At 44.2% G+C, this 16,561-nt stretch overlaps 2 protein-coding genes across 4 annotated transcripts in view; both read left to right on the top strand.

Moving 5' to 3' along the window:
- TSPAN11 (tetraspanin 11) overlaps positions 1–16,561 on the top strand; it is a 750,083-nt gene that overhangs the window by 509,211 nt on the left and 224,311 nt on the right. The window lies entirely within an intron of this gene.
- TEX52 (testis expressed 52) lies at positions 346–5,957 on the top strand (the record flags this gene model as incomplete). The annotated part of the gene is made up of 3 exons (XM_081310317.1): positions 346–441; positions 2,456–3,006; positions 5,663–5,957. Exons 1-3 carry the CDS (start codon positions 367–369, stop codon positions 5,955–5,957), a joined length of 921 nt encoding a protein of 306 aa, XP_081166443.1. The 5' UTR covers positions 346–366.

Below are 16,561 nucleotides of genomic sequence, written 5' to 3'. Positions count from 1 at the left end.
AACATTAGATTAAAATGGGCTGCACTGCAGGTGCCTTCCTAAAACCTCATCCCCAGCCTGAGACCTAGAAGCCAGTCTGCTTGGTTGTTCTCCTTACCAAGTCTTCCTAGCAAGTTCCTTCCCAGAAACAGTTCCTGTCACCAATTTTTAGAACTGTCAAAAGAGAGTCCTTCCCACTCTCTGCCTGTCTCACTTGAAAAGGAGGCAGAATCCCGAGGGCCTGAAGAGCCTCTGGTGACAGGTAAGGGCCTCCTCTCTTGTCACCAGCCAGGAAGTATCACCATAGCGACCCTAGCAACAAACAATGGTGCCAGAAAGGGCTTCCCCACTAAGCCACCCCTCCTGGCTCTGACGCCCAGAAGAAGAATGGCTAGTAACCCACAAAGATCACTCAGAGGAAGGATGAGCAATTCATCTTGTGTCAGAGAGCCTTTCCTGAAGGTAGGGGGAGGAGCCTACCTTTTTCTCCACCTGGGCTAGAGGCTGTGGTGAATTCTCCCCTGTGTTTCCCTCTTGGTCCTATGATGCTGCTGGCACAGAGCTCAAAACAGGGGAGATGCCTACTTAGCACAGATGAGTATCCCTTATCCAAAATGCTTATCCAAAAGTGTTTCAGGAATTTTTTTTTAATATTGAAATATTTGCTAGATGTCTTGGGGAGAGGACCCAAAATTCACATGTTTCACAAATACCTTATACAAGGTAATTTTATGCAATGTGTTTAGTATGCCTGTGTTTTCACTGCAACTGATCATATAAAGTCAGGTGTGGAATTTTCCACTGTGACCTGTCAGTACTCAGATTCAGATTTTGAGCATTTTGGATTTTGGATTTTCAGATTAATGATACTCAACCTGTATCATATGTATCCCCCAGCCCCACATACTTATAGAAATGACTTAGACCCAAGAAAGAGTAGGTTTGGGGAATCAGAAAATCCTCGTGGGTAGACAGGAGGGAGAAGCTTTTTTAAAGATACACACTTTTGTCCTGGCCAGGTCACACTGGGCACTGTGCTATGTGAAAGTATTTCACAGCCTGGGGTTGTAGCTCAGTGGTAGAACTCTTGCCTAGCACTTGTTAAGGTTCAAGCCTCAGCACCACATATAAATAAATAGACAGATTAATTAATTAAATAGAGGTATTGTATCTATTTACAAATAAAAATAAGTTTAAAAAAAAAAAGCATTTCACACAGAACAATATGCTGAAGATGAACACAGACAGCTCAAGTCCCAGCATCCTGAGTGAGTTCCTTAACCTCATTGGGTCTTGCTCTTTGCATCTTTTGAGATAGTTTCCTTCGCTCTGACAATATCTGAGACAAACAACCTCCTTTAGGAAAGGTTGATTTTGGGTTATGGTTTCAGAGGTTTCGGTCTATAGTTGTTCTGTCCTGTTGCTCTGGGCCTAAGGCAGCACAATGCGTCATGGTGAGAGCTCACAGTGGAGGAGTCGTCACTTCATGGTTATCCAAAAGCAAAAAGAAGAAGGGGCAGGGAGCCCACTTCAAGGGCACACCTCCAGAGACTTCCACTAGGCCCCACCTCCTAAAGATTCTACCAGCTCCCAATAGTGCCACAGGCTGGGGACCGAGCCTTTAACACATAGGCTTTTGAGGGACACTTCCAAACCACAGGGAAAATAACAATACTTGCTTACATAGTATGAGGGTTGAATGAGATGTGCTTAAGTATGGAGCACAATGTCAATACTTAATTGCTGGGCTGGGGCTGGGGCTGGGGCTCAGTGGTAGAGCACTTGCCTAGCACTTGCCTAGCACTTGCCTAGCACATGTGAGGCACTGGGTTCGATCCTCAGCACCACATAAAAATAAATAAAGCTATTGTGTCCACCTACAATTAAAAATAAAAAAAAGACATTTGCTACTACTTATCTCGTGGGGGCTGGGCACAGAAAAAGGGGAGGAACTGACATTCTAGATACTCTGTATACTTGTTTGCCTTTTAATAAGTGAGGGGACAGTGCTGTGACAGAGGAACAAATAGTAAAAGGAGTCTGAAATGGAAAACCAACTAGACCTGTTTCCTGGAGTGTCACCAGGTCCAGAAGCAAGGGAAGGAGGGTTTCTGGATGGACTGGTATGTGCCATTTCCCCTCACAGTCCCTGTAGCCGATGTGCCTTCTTAAGAGCACCAGTTCCTGGGCAGGAAAGGGGGCAACAATGATGAGAAGGTAGGAAATCAAAGCCAAAATACTATCAGTAGAAAGAAAATTTGAGCAATCCATGAAAATAATACAGAGAATATTACAATAACTTCAGAAAGTCAGGACAGGAGCCAAGAGATGACTCCTTGCTGGCCATCATGGCTTGATGAGAGTCTTGGGCTTCAGGAGGTTGGCAGTTTGCTCCTGAGGACAGTAGAATGCCTCCCCCCAGTCCCCGCACCCCTGCCTGCATAGCCCATCCCAGCTTCCTTTTGTCTCTCCCTAGATGGTCCATGCCAATGAATCCCTCCCGACCCACCAAACGTGGGTTCAACGTGAGTTCCTTCTCCCCAGGGAGACCTGCGAGTTGCCTGGCTTTACCCGGCAAGCCTACCACCAGCTGGCCCAGAGGCTGCCACCCCACTCAGATATGAAGTCCAAAGTGCACCGCCGGCTAATCCACCCTTGGAAGGACACAATCCAGCACAGCTGGGGCTTTCACACGTGGCTCGATGTGGGGCGTTTGCCTGCCACCTTTCCCACACACCCTGACATGCCCTATGACAGCAACGTCTGGCGCAGGCTGACCCACTCCAATGCCCACAACTATCCCCCAGCAGACACCCCCATCCCTCCTCCCTCCTGGATTGGGAAAAACGACTTCCTGGCCTTCATCCACTCTACCCCCATCTTCTTGGACATAAACAGGAAGAGCCAGGTGATTTTGAAGACAAAGAAGGAGCTGAAGGAGATGCAGAAACTCAAGCTGAGGAGTGAAGTCAGAGCCCCTCCACTGGATACTCATGGCAACATCATGCCTCCTGCAAACTTCAAAAAGTAAGAGAAGCCCCTGCCTCCCAAGTTGCTCATCCTGCCCATGTTCATAGGTGACCCTTCCCTCACTCCCATTCCTATTTCTGGTGTCTAAATTGTTACTCCAACCTGCCCATCTATGGTGTTATCCCTTTTATCCTTTTTTTTTTTTAAGTTGTAGTTGGACACAATATCTTTATTGTATTTTCATGTGGTGCTGAGGATCGAACCCGGGGCCTTGCACATGCTAGGCAAGTGCTCTACTTCTAAGCCACAACCCCAGCCCCCTTTTATCCTTTTTTTGTGGTGCAGGGGATGGAATCCAGGTTTCCTCAGAGTACTTGTTGCTAAGTATATATGTAGGAGATCCAAAAGGGAATAAGACCTAGTACCCTCCTCAAAAAGATTTCACTGTCATGTTTAATTACTTTAACTGTATTACTCAATCCCCTGAGACCCTCAGGAAAGTGGGCATCTTAGATGAAGAGGTCAAATCTTTTGCTCAAGTTCTCACAGCCCCCAGATCACAAACTTAACAGTTTTATTAACTTTTTCTTTTGCCTTTCTCTTTTTCAGGATTGGGTATTTAACCTAGGGTACTCTACCCCTGAGCTACACTCCCAGCCTTTTTAAATATATATATATATATATATATATATATTTTTTTTTTATTTGTAGATGGACACAATACCTTAATTTTATTTATTTTTATAATGTGATGCTGAGGATCGAACCTAGGCAAGCACACTACCACTGAGCCACAACCACAGGCCCCCCCTTTTTATATTTTTGACACAGGGTTTTGCTAAGTTGCCCAGGCTATCCTCAAATTTGTAAGCCTCCTCTCTCCGCTTCCTGAGTTGCTGGGATTACAGGTGTATGCCACCATGGCTGGTGATTTTAACTTTCTTAAACCTTTGAACCTCACATGTCTCAGGTATATATCAGAGATGTACCTTGTACTTTGATGGTTTTTTTGCAGATTAAATGGCACTATACTGAGCATATAAAAGGGGCACAAGAAGTGGCATCACTCTTGGTTTGGCATTTCCTTGAGAGTAGGATACAGCTGTGGGGGCAGCCCAGGAGCCTAGAATGAAGGAATGGGTCACAAAGTTTTTGTTTTTGCAGATTGAATCCAGGACTGTCTGCATGCTAAGCACATGATCTACCACAGAATTTCATCCCCAGCCCCTCAGATAAGGTTTCATAGTTCATAGAGAGGGTAGTATGTGAACTAGACCTTGAAGGAGTTAGACAAGTTCAGTAGGTGGGAACAAGAAAGTAATGAGGATCTGGTTGTTCCTCTGAGCAGCTCTGAAAAAGAAGGGTTTTTGTTAAAAATTAGCCTGAGGCCTGAAAGATGTACTTTAGTAGCAAAGCTCAAGCTTAAGCATGCTCAAAGCCCTGAGTTAGATCCCCAGCACAGGGGAAAAAAAAAAAAAAAAAGAGTAGTCATCAATGACGTTATGAGCATCAGGGACCCAAAAGACTTCAGACACATAAGATAAGATCTAAGTTTTAAGATGCTGTGGTCTTGTTGGGGAAATAGAATATTTATGTATAAATCCAATAGTTCTCAACCCTGGCAGCACATTAGAATGATCTAGGACTTTTTAAAAATTATGCCAAGGTTTGAGCCTCATCCCAGAAAGTCTAGCTTAAATGATCTGGGGGATAGGCATTGTGTTTTGTTTTTTGAAATTATTTTATTTTATTTAGTTGTGGATAGACACAATACCTTTATTTTATTTATTTATTTTTATATGGTGCTAAGGAACGAACCTCATGCCTCACATGTGCTGGGCACTACCACTGAGCTACAAACCCAGGCCCTGGGCATGGTGTTTTACTTATCTTTTTATTCATTTATTAAAATTTATTACTATTATTTTGGTACCAGGATCCAACCCAGGCCCTCACACATGCTAAGCAAATGCTCCACCACTGAACCACACTCCTAGCCTGTGGTATGTTTAAAATTCTAATGTACAGACATGGCTGAAACCCCTGAATAAACCAGCAACAGCAAATAGGGAATATCTGCAAACTAAGTGCAAAGCATGTTGAAACCGAAAATGTGCCACTATTCAACTGTGTGTGTTTGTTTTTTTTAAAGTCAATTTCCTACTGTTCAATACTACAGGCCAACAGAGAAGAGAAGCCACCCACTTGTGCAAAGTTCAGTGGACTTCCCACAGGCACTGCATTAGTGGAGAAGGTGAGACTTGAAGGACAGTTAGAATTCAGATAAGAATCTGCATAATGACAGTGGCTCAGGAGGTGGATGCAGGAGGATGGCAAGTTCAAGGCCAGCCTGGACAACATAGTAAGACCCCGTTTCAAAATAAATAAAAAGGACTGGGGATGCAGCTCAGTGGTAGAGTTCCCTGGGTTCAATCCCCAATTACCACCCTCCCCAAAGAATCTGCATAAAAATATCATACACAGTATGTCAAAAGAATAAAGTTTACTAGTTAGACATGATCTCACCAGCCCAATGACAAAATGCACACCTAGGGTGCAAGCCATTTGGCAAAGTTCCATATTGAAGGAAGAGAGAGAAGGGATTCCCATAGCCTAATCCCCATGGAGCTTGTGGAAGGCAGTGTCCCCCTCCCCACCATGCCTTGAGTTCTCCCTTGACTTCTCTGATGTCTCCACTTTCCTTCCTCCACAGAGCCCAGTACATATCTGCTGGTGGGAGGTTTGAGCCTCAAGGTCTCCCACTCCTGCCCAATCCACTCCCCACTACTCTCGCCAGAGGCTGGCCCTGCCCAAACCCTGTGCCTCATTACCAGGAGAAGGCGCTAAAGCTGGCCTTGCTGCCCAGCATGCCCCTGAGTAAGGACCTCATAAAGGATTACCAAACCCTGATAAAGGACCGAATTGCCTTGCCCCTCCACCCTCTGTCCAAGGCACAACCTGGCAAAACCTTGGGGAAGAAGAGGAAGAGAAGACCTGGATACATCTAGAAGGAGCCTCCAGATGGGTGGGGACCGTGGTGGGTCCGTAGGCACCCCCCCAAAACTCCAGTTTTCTAAACCAGTGTTCGTGCAGCAGGAAGATTTGGAGTGGCTGATGGACTCTGGCTTCTGGAGAACAGCCTCTTCAACATCTTCCCAACTCAAGCTGCCTCTGTACCCCCAGGCTCCTGGAGACTACGGAAAATCTAAATTGTTCAACCTCTTTCTTGGAGATACTCATAGCAGATGAGGGGATCGTGGCGGGGAGGGTGGGCAGAAGAGTGAGAACATGGAGGGGTTCCAGTTCCTAGGGGCAGAACAAGGAGTGGGAAGGAAGAAGATGAGTGTGTGTGTGTGTGTGTGTGTGTGTGTGTGTGTGTGTGTTTTGCACTGGGGTAAGAGGGGCTGCAAGAAATGTAGGTAAAAAGTCACATTGACTCTCATAAGGTACAGAGTCCCTTAGGCTAAAATAACCTCCCTTCCTCCCCTCCCTGGACCATCTGATGTCTGGACAAAGACCATACACACTGTGCTTAGGTCCAGGTCCCCATGTAAGATTTGGGAGAAGAGAGGTCAGGTCCAGGCTGATGCTGGAGGACAAGAGGATCAGACCTAAGGAAGGTTAGCCAGGTCTGAACAGAGGACAGGAGTGGAATGAAGTAGACCATCAAGGTGAAAGTCAGAGCAGTTGCCCAGAGCATCATGTGAGGGCCTTGGGCCATGCTGCTGCTAACTCCAGAGGCCTCAGGGCCTGCTATGGGGAGGAAAAGAAAGGCTGACGTGGAGGCAGGTGATGGGTAACAGCCAGAAAGGTGCTCTCCTGGCTGGCTGGGGTAGAGGTGGCCCAGGGACCTGTAGGAGGCCCAGTGGAAAAGGTACAGGGCTGGAGGGGGAGAAGTCAGAGGTGATGGCCTTACCCCATCTCCTCCTGCCCCCATTCTGTCCCAGGTCGGCTTTTTCTTGGCCTCTTGTCTGCTGACCTCCCTGTCTCCACTTTTCTCAAGCCCCACAGGCTCCTGGGGATAGAGGTATAATAGGTTTCTAACAGCAACTTAATCACTAATCATCTTTGTGACATTTTGGAAAGTCACTGTTCCCCTCTGAATTCCAGGGTCTTTATCTGCACAATGGGAACCACTGGGCTCTAAATAAGTGGGAAAAATAAAGTGATATAAGTGAAGTACTTGAAAAGTACTTGAAAAGTGGCATGTGATCTGCCTTCCAGGGCTGGGGTTGTGACTCAGTGATAGAATGCTTGTTTAGCTTGTGTTAAGCACTATCAATAATAATAAATACTATTATAAATATTTATTATAAATACTATTCTATTTATTATTTTCATTCAAATTGAATGAAAATAATAAATTGAATAGTATTCACCCATAAAAAATAGTGATGAAATTTGAAGACACCTCAATGAGTGAAAGAAGCCAGACACAGAAGGCCACATATTGTAGGATTCCACCGATGTGATCCTTCGAATAGGCAAATTCATAGAGGTAGAAAGTAGAACTGAGGGCACCAGGGCCTTGGAGGAAGAGGACAAGGAGTTAGAGTTTCTGTTGGGGATTATGAAAAATTTCTCGAAATAGTGGTGATGGCATCGTAACATTATGAATTTTCTTTTATGCCCCTGATTTGTACATTTAAGAAGGTAAATTTTATAATATGTATATTTTACCACAATATTAATAATTTTGAAAAGGAATAAAGTACTGATATAATATGGATAAATATTGAACATATGCTAAGTGAAGGAAGTCAGCTGTGGTTTGGATATGGCTCACTGTGGGAAGCCCGGTTCCCGCTGTGGGCCTTGTGAGGAGTAGCAGAAACTTTACAAGGAGGGACCTCCTGGGACGTTGTCAGGTCTTTGGGGGCACTGCCCCTCCCTGGGAAGGAGTTAGTGAGAGTCTCACAGAGTATCTTAGTTGTTCTCACGAGAATAAGTTGTTATGAAAGAGCAAGACTTAGCCAGGCAGCTCAGGAGGCTGAAGCAGGAGGATTGCAAGTTCAAAGCCAGCCTCAGCAACTCAGGCCCTAACTTAGTGAGACCCTGTCTCAAAACACAAAATAAAAAGGGCTGGCCAGGATGTGGCTCAATGTTAAGCATCCCTGGGTTCGATTCCCAGTATCAAAAAAAAAGACAAAACTTGTCCTTCTCCATCATTTACCATATGCCGTCTCCCTTGCTCATGTGCTCTCACCATGATGCCATCCACTGTGTGACACAGCTAAGGGGGACCTCACCAGAGCAGAACTGTTATCAGCACCATGTTTTTCAACTTCCAAAACTGTGAGCTTAATAAATCTCTTTTCTTTGTAAGTACCTAGCCTCAGATACTTTTATTATAGCAACGAAAAATAAACTAATACATTATATATTGCATTTATGTGGAATATCTAGGATAGGCAAATCCACAGAGCTGGGAGGTAAATTGGTGGTTACCAGGTCTGGAGGAGTGGGGAATTGAAAATATTTTGAAATGAGATGGAGACAGTGGTTGTACAACATTATGAATGAACTAAATGCTACTGAATTGTATAATTTAAAATGATAAATTTTATGTCATGTAAATTTCATCTAAATTAAAATAATTATAACATAACACAGGACTTGTGTAGAGTTTCCCACTTCTAGCTCCAAATCTATAATTCCATTATGTAGTCCTTCTCTTTGCCACCTCTCCCCATGGTGAGTGCGAAGTGGTGGAGGTGTAGGGGTCAGGATACAGAACCAAGAGGTGAAGAAGAATTTCTTGAGTAGTCCAAGGGAGAACCAGGGCTCTGAGAATGGACCCATCCTCCCTATTCTGGGTTAGGAATAATAATAGTTCCCTTTACATAGGATCCAAAAATGTCAGAGCTGGGCAGGCCATTCAAAAACAAGTCTTAACAGCTTTAGCTTTTACTATTATTTTAAAATGTAATGTATTTGATTAAATGTTTTTATTATTTATTTTGTGATACTGGGGATTGAACCCAAGGCCTCAGACAATGCCAGGCAATTACACTCTCCCTGAGCTAACCCCCACCCCCTAATGCCCTCAGATTTTTAGATGGGCAAACCCAAGCCCATCATGAAGCAATCTACTCCAGACCCCAAAGTGGGGCAGTGCCAGTCCTCCTGGTGGTGAAATAGCAGGTGCCCAGTTAGGAGCTAGAACTTCAAGGCCCTTGTTGCTACCCTACTTTTCAGGCTACTTGCCACCTCCCGAGTGAGAGGCCCTGTGGTACTTAAAGGCTAACATGAAGATTTTGGGGGAGAGGTGGGAGAAGGAAGGAGGCCATTTGGATTTTATAGAGCAAGACACTCTCTGGCCTTAAGCTAGAGAGAGAATAAAAAGGAAGTTCGCTAGATCCTTACCTTGGTAAACCCCAGACAACTCCAGAGGTTCTAGACTCAATTGGAAGTGCAACCCACCCCACTATCTTCCTATTCTGCAATCTGGAGCAGGCTTTTCCTTGCTGGTACAAGGACTAGACCATTGTTGGGGCCCTCTTTCCATTGGCAGCTAGGGATGCAGAAGGCTCCTGGAGCTCCTGAGCTCCAGTGGGTCCTGGAGTTCTGGGGACAACAGCAGCCATCCATTCTCCTGGGCCTGGAGACTCTAATAAGGCAATTCCTTGCTCAGCCTACCATGGGCCTGGCTAGTAACCACGAACACCCCCAACTCCTACCTCCACACACTAATGGATATGGAGTTCTTGAAAGTCTGGCAGGGTTGGGAAAAGGGGGTCCCTGTAACCTGGGCCTGCCTTAAGAACTTACTATGTCACTATACCTGAAGGGTAGATCTAAGGGGAGGCAGGGCTGGAGGGATAGACACTAGCTTCCCTGACACAGCCGGCATTCCACTCCCTGGAATACCCTGTGTCCTGATGAAAGCCACCAGCTTCACAGACTCTGATTAATCCTGCACAGAAAGCCTTCAGAACCACTTCTGGGCCAACACCTCTTCTTCCAAAACCTCTGCTCAAGATCTCATAAGCTAGGTTACAGAGGCAAGTTCAGGCTCCTAAGTAGCTGGGGGGCTGAAGAATGGTCAGAGCCAATAAGTGCTGAAACTGTGGGGACAGGGAACCCCCAGGGAGTCATTCAGGGGAAACCCTGTCAATAGTTTTTCATCACACTGTCTGGGAGAGCTGTCCCATGCAAGAGCCTTGCCTCAAAAAGCCCCATAGCAGGGTGGGGATGTAGTTCAGTGTTAAGAGTGCTTGCCTGGCATGTTCAAGGCCCTAGGTTAAATCCCCAGTACTGCAAAACAAACAAACAACAAGAAAACCCCAAAACAAAACAAAACAAAACAAAAACATAGCTGCTCCCAAAAATGACAGATCGGATTCAAATTCCTCTCTGCAAGCTTCCACCAACTCAGCTCCCACGTTCCCAGCCACCTCTGGCCTATTTCTGCTCACGGCTGATTCCCTTGCTCAGAGCCCTTTGTCTTCATGCTTCTCTCTGACCCAACTGAGCTCTCTCCTTAGTTGTGCTCTCCATGGAGCCATGTGTTTTCTCCATCACACAGTGGCAGTATTTACTGCCATCTATTTATCACAACAGATAATGGGTTTTGTGGCTATTCATAGAGCTGCACATTTTGTCAGTCCCTGAGCCAACACCTCCTCTGTAGGCCCTGTGACAGAGACTTACAAATGCTTAAATCCTTGTACATAATCTTCCATGTGTTGCCAGTGTTCAGATGCCAAGGTAGGGGTTTGAATGTATGGCTTCCCTTAAGCCACCAGCGTTTTCACTGAATGTTCCTTAGCACTGCCACGAGCTATCATGAGTTGATTCCTGGTCAGTAACCAGAGACTTATTGAGCCCAAGTAGAATTAGAAAAAAAAGTATAATTAGAAAAAAGGTAACAATGGAAGGCCCAAAGCTTAGGCAAGGAGGAAGGAAAAATGAAGGGGAATGGAGGTAGGAAAGAAAGTGGATAAACTGAAGAGTGAGGAAGAGAAGCACTTCAGCCAGAGGAAAGGTAAGGCAGGAATATTTGCTAGAGCCTGGAAGTCCAGAATATTTGGAAAGATTTGGGCAATTTTACCAGATTTTCTGAGGGTACTTGAAGAATCTAGATTGGAGAACATAGCAGGGAGTAATAGGCACACAACTGTAGCCCCAGCTACGTAGGAGTCTGAGACAGAAGGATCGCTTAAGCCCAGGAGTTCAGTTCCAGCCTGGGCAACATAGTGAAACTCCATCTCAAACAAATAACAAGAAAACAAACCAAACAAAGAGAATCTTAATGGGGAAACTGTATGAATTTTTTTTTTAGTTGTTGGTGGACTTTTTTTTTTCAATTTATTTGTATATGGTGCTGAGAATCAAACCCAGTGCCTCATGCATGCTAGGCAAGCATGCTACCAGTGGGCCACAACCCCAGCCCCTATAAATATGTTTTTAATCACTATAATGAAATACCAGGGGCGGTCTACCTTATAAAGTAAAAGGCTAAGTTAGTTCATAGTTTTGGAGGCTTGAAGTCTAAACAGCATGGTACAGGCTCTTGCAAGGCACCCCTTGGCTGCATCACATCATGGCAGGAGTGTTTGTACAAGTTTGTGTGTATGTCACTCTACTTATAAAATGTCAGTCATGGAAACTCCACCCTAATGACCTTATTTAATCCACCCTAGTCACTTCCCAAAGGCCACCTTTAAATAGCCTAGTTGGATTAAGTTTCTACCCTCTTAATACCTGACAATGGAGATTAAATTTCAACATATGAAGCCCTGGGGACACTCAACCCACATCTAAACCATAGCAGGTACAGAGCTCATGAGGTGAGGAGTGGAGATTAAATTTCAGAGGAACAAGGGAAAGGGTGAAGAACAGGAAGAGGTCTTGATCACCTGTGGCATCAGTTGTGTTCTGGGACTGAAAATATCAGGTTGGGGCACCCCCAAGGCTGCTCTAGTGCTTCATCACCAGAGGAGCTGGGATAATGACAGGATGTTTAGTCTGTGTCCTCTGGAGTCTTGCACTCAATTCATTCATTAAACTTTGTCCGAGTAGAGAGAAGAGAGGAAAAAAAGGGGGGGGGGGCTTTACAAAGCTGGGGATCTAGTGAGAAGATGGATAAGCAAACAATTATAAAATAGTATGAAAGGGGCTGGAGTTGTGGCTCAGTGGCAGAGCACTTGCTTAGCATGTGTGAGGCCCTGGGTTTGGTTCTCAGCACCACATATAAATAAATGAATAAATCAACATCTTTAAAAAAATAGTGTGAGAATTAATGTAATAGATACCTGATCCAGTTGGACTTACGAGCGAAGAGGACTCCAGTAGCATACAAGTCAGAGTGTGTATGTCCTTGTACATGAATGTGTGTTTGTGTGTGTGTGCATATTTGTGTATATATAGGTAGTTCACAAATAATAGCAAATGTTTACTCAAGACTTACTATGTACCAGGTACTGTTGAAGAGATTTACCAATCAGCTCACTTAATTCTCAAAAAAAATTTGTGTGTGTGTGTGTGTGTGTGTGTGTGTGTGTGTGTGTGTGTGAGATAATGGGGATTGAACCCCCAGGGTCATTTTACCACAGAGCTGCCTATGCAGTACAACTCTCCTTTATTTTGAGATGGAGTCTTGCTAAATTGCTAAGGCTGACCTCCAATTTATAATCCCCTTGCCAGGTGTGGTGGTGCTTGCCTATAACCCCCAAAACTTGGGAGGTTGAGGCAGGAGGATCTGAAGTTTGAGGCTGGCCTTGGAAACTTAGTAAGATCCTGTCTTAAAATAAATAAAAAGGGAGGGGCGTAGTGGCTCCTGCCTGTAATCTCTTTGGCTCAGGAAACTGAGAAAGGAGGATCTTGAGTTCAAAGGCAGCCTCAGCAAAAATTGAGGTGAAAAACAACTCAGTGAGACCCTGTCTCTAAATAAAATACAAAATAGGGTGGCTGGGGCTGTAGCTCAGCGGTAGAGTGCTTTGCTTCACAGGTGTGAGGCCCTGGGTTCAATCCTCAGCACCACATAAAAATAAATAAACAAATAAATAAAGGTATTTTGTCCGGGGCTGGGGATGTGGCTCAAGCGGTAGCGCGCTCGCCTGGCATGCGTGCGGCCAGGGTTCGATCCTCAGCACCACATACCAACAAAGATGTTGTGTCCACCGAGAACTAAAAAATAAATATTAAAAATTCTCTCTCTCTCTCTCCTCTCTCACTCTCTCTTTAAAAAAAAAAAAATAAATAAATAAATAAAAAATAAAGGTATTTTGTCCATCTACAACTAAAAAAATATTTTAAAAAATACAAGATAGGGCTGGGGATGTGGCTCATTGGTAGAGTGCCCCTCAGTTCAGTCCCCGGGACCCAAAAATATAAATAAATAAATAAATAAATAGGGCTGGGGCTGTAGCTCAGTGGTAGAGCACCCGTGATAAATGTCAGAACCGTCACAGGGTTCCTGGGATCTTTGCTGGGCAGGACAGTTCTGGAAAACAACTCCATTCCTGTCTTTGGCAGATTTGAGGGCCCAGAGGAGAAAGTCTGAAATAGAACTGGCTGCCCTTGACTCTCCACTGGCTCAAGGGAGCTGTTTGTCTAGCTCTGAATAACCCATTCTCTCAAGGATATTCTGGGAATTTCCTTACGTGGCAGGACATTTGGGTGGGTGATTTCATTGGTTCCAGACGAGCTCTCCTTACCATCCCTATCAGGAGAGAGAGGAATGGGCACTATTCAGGCCTAAGGAAGGAACATTGGGAAGAAGAGATGTGAAGATTTAAAGACATGAAGGCCAGACAGGGTGGCACTCACCTGTAATCCCGACTCAGGAGGCGGAGACAGGAGGATCACAAGTTTGAGGGCAGTCTTAGCAATTTAGTGAAGCCTTAAGCAACTTAATGAGACCCTCTTTGAAAATAAAAAATAAAAAAAGGACGGAGGATGTGACTCATTAGTAAAGCACCCCTGAATTCAATCCCTAATACTAAAACAAACAAAAAATACGGAAGGATAACACAGAGAAGGTGGGATGCAGTTAATCAGTTAATCTCCATTTCTTCTGGGGCTTGAACAACAGGGCAGGGACTTCCACATAGCTCCAAGGATTCACCTTAGATAGTGCTGAGAGATGCTGGAATAAATTATAACAGGTTAGAGGAAACAAGCTGTGAAATTCATCATTTTTTATTTTTTGTAGTGCTGGAGATCCAACTCAGGGCCTCACACATGCTAGGCGAGGCAAGCACTCTCCCACCAGCTACATTCCCAGACCTATAGACATATGTTGTTTTGTTTTGTTTTTGTGTTACTGGAGATAGAACTCGGGGTGCTCTACCACTGAGCTATACCCCCAGGCCCTTCTTATTTTTCATTTTGATACAGAGCCTCACTAAGTTGTCCAGGCTGGCCTTGAATTTGTGATCCTCAGTCTCCTGAGTAAGGAGATTACAGGCACAGGTCAATTTGCCTGGCTAAACATATATTTTTGTTTTGGTTTTGTGATGCTGGGAATTAAACCCAGGGTCTTGCAAGCACTTGTGAAATCTATTTAAGACAGTGTTTGTCCAATAAAAATATAATGGAAATATATATATATGTAAAGTTTTTTGAAATTAATAATTTTAAGTTGCAGGGGCTGGAGGTAAGGGTCAGCAGTACATGTTTAAGGCCCTGGGTTCTAACCCCAGTATTGCAATAAAAAATAAAAAAGTAAAAATTTTTGGTTGCTGCATTAAAAGCAAACAAGTGAAATTAATTTTACAATTTATTTTATTTACCCCAATAGATACAAAATATTACCCATATACAATAATGTAATCTACCTAAAAATAATGTTTAACATTATTTTTAGTATTGCTTTAAAAATCCAGTATGTATTTGATACTTAGATAACATCTCAGTTTCAAGTGCTCAATGACTGTATGGGACAGCACTAGTCTAGAATCATCAATAGGGGCAGTGACCCAGTGCACGCTTAGTATTCATGAGGCCCTGGGTTCCATCTCCAGCACCGAGCATGCGTACACACACACACACACATACACACACACACACACACAAAGTATAATCAGTAATAACTATTTGACACTCAATGGAAAATAAAAGTTATAGTCTGGTTTTATCCAAAGTTTTCTTTTTTTTTTATCATTTTATCATTATTTATTCTTTTTTTTTTCTTTTTTTTTTTATTGATTATTTAAAGCATTACATAGTTCATGATATATCATCTTTCATACATTTGACTCAAATTGTGTTTTGAACTCCCATTTTCACCCCAAATACAGATTGCAGAATCACATCTGTTACATATTCACATTTTTACATAATGCCATATTAGTGACTGTTGTATTCTGCTACCTTTCCTATCCCCTACTATCCCCCCTCCCCTCCCCTTCCCTCCCATCTTCCCTCTCTACCTCCCCTGCTGTTGTTCAATTCTCTCCCTCTTTTTCCTTCCCCCTTGCCCCTCATAACCTCTTATAATTTTATGTATCATTGAAGGTCTCCTACCATTTCTATGTGCTTTCCCTTCTCTCCCCGTTTCTCTCCCCCCATTCGTCTTTGTTTACTGTAGTCTTTTCCTCAGAAGAACTTCAAGCCTGAGGGCCTATGAGGCTGGTGCCTTTTCAGCCTTCATTGTCCCTCAAAACACCTGGATTCACAGCACTCACTGAGCTTGGAACACACTCAACAGCACTCCATGTTCACTGTTTTGCAGAGGGACCCCGGTCTCCTGCAGTTCTGACAGATCCAGCGGGAAGAGTATATGGAAGGGCTGGGGTTGTGGCTCAGCAGTAGAGAGATCGCCTTGCACATGCGTGACCTGGGTTCGATTCTCAGCACCACATAAAAATAAATAAGTGAAATAAAGGTATTGTGTCCAACTACAACTAAAAAATAAATATTTAAAAAAAAAAAGGGTGTGGAAGACAGTGAAGACAAGCATGGACAGGTAGCCGTGCTGTCTCACAGCACCAGGGAAGCTTTATACCCTAGCTAGTCAGTCTTCTTGCTGGTATAAGTGACTGGTCACAGGAGGGCCAGGCCAGACACAGAGGATGGTGAGGTGCCCATCTGTCCCTGTGTTCAGTGGGGGTGTGGGGACTAAGTACTCTCCCCACCTGCAAGTTATGGTCTGTATAACTTGCACTTCTCTCTCTGTCTGGAGTGTCCTGCCTCCAGGTAACTATGCAGACTTCTCCAGCATTGTGTGTGTGTGTGTGTGTGTGTGTGTGTGTGTGTGTGTGTGTTTCTGGGGACCGAATACAGGGGTGCTTTACTGCTGACCTACATCCCTAGTCATTTTTTTAAAAAAATTATTATTTTTTTAAATTTTGAGACAGGGTCTTACTAAACTGTCCATGCTGGCCTTGAACATGTGATCCTCTTGCCTCAGCCTTCTGAATAGCCGGGATTACAGGCCACCACCACCACTATGCTGGCTCCATGATGGTCTTTGCATAATGTCGTCTCCTCTAAAGAGCCACTCCTATCACTGCTCCTCCACGGCTCTCTGTGCTCTCACCTTGCTTTTTCTTCAGCATGTATTACTACCTGACATTATCAATTGACTTGCTTGTTCTCTGGCTTCCTCATCAGAATGTGAATTTCATGACAGCCAAGACCTTACTCCGTGCCTTGCTCTGGCACA

The sequence above is a fragment of the Spermophilus citellus genome (genome assembly GCF_964194105.1).
Source record: "Spermophilus citellus genome assembly, chromosome: 10".
Taxonomy (NCBI): domain Eukaryota; kingdom Metazoa; phylum Chordata; class Mammalia; order Rodentia; family Sciuridae; genus Spermophilus; species Spermophilus citellus.
Note: the sequence above shows the minus strand (reverse complement) of the source record. Positions and strands in the feature narration are given on the sequence as shown.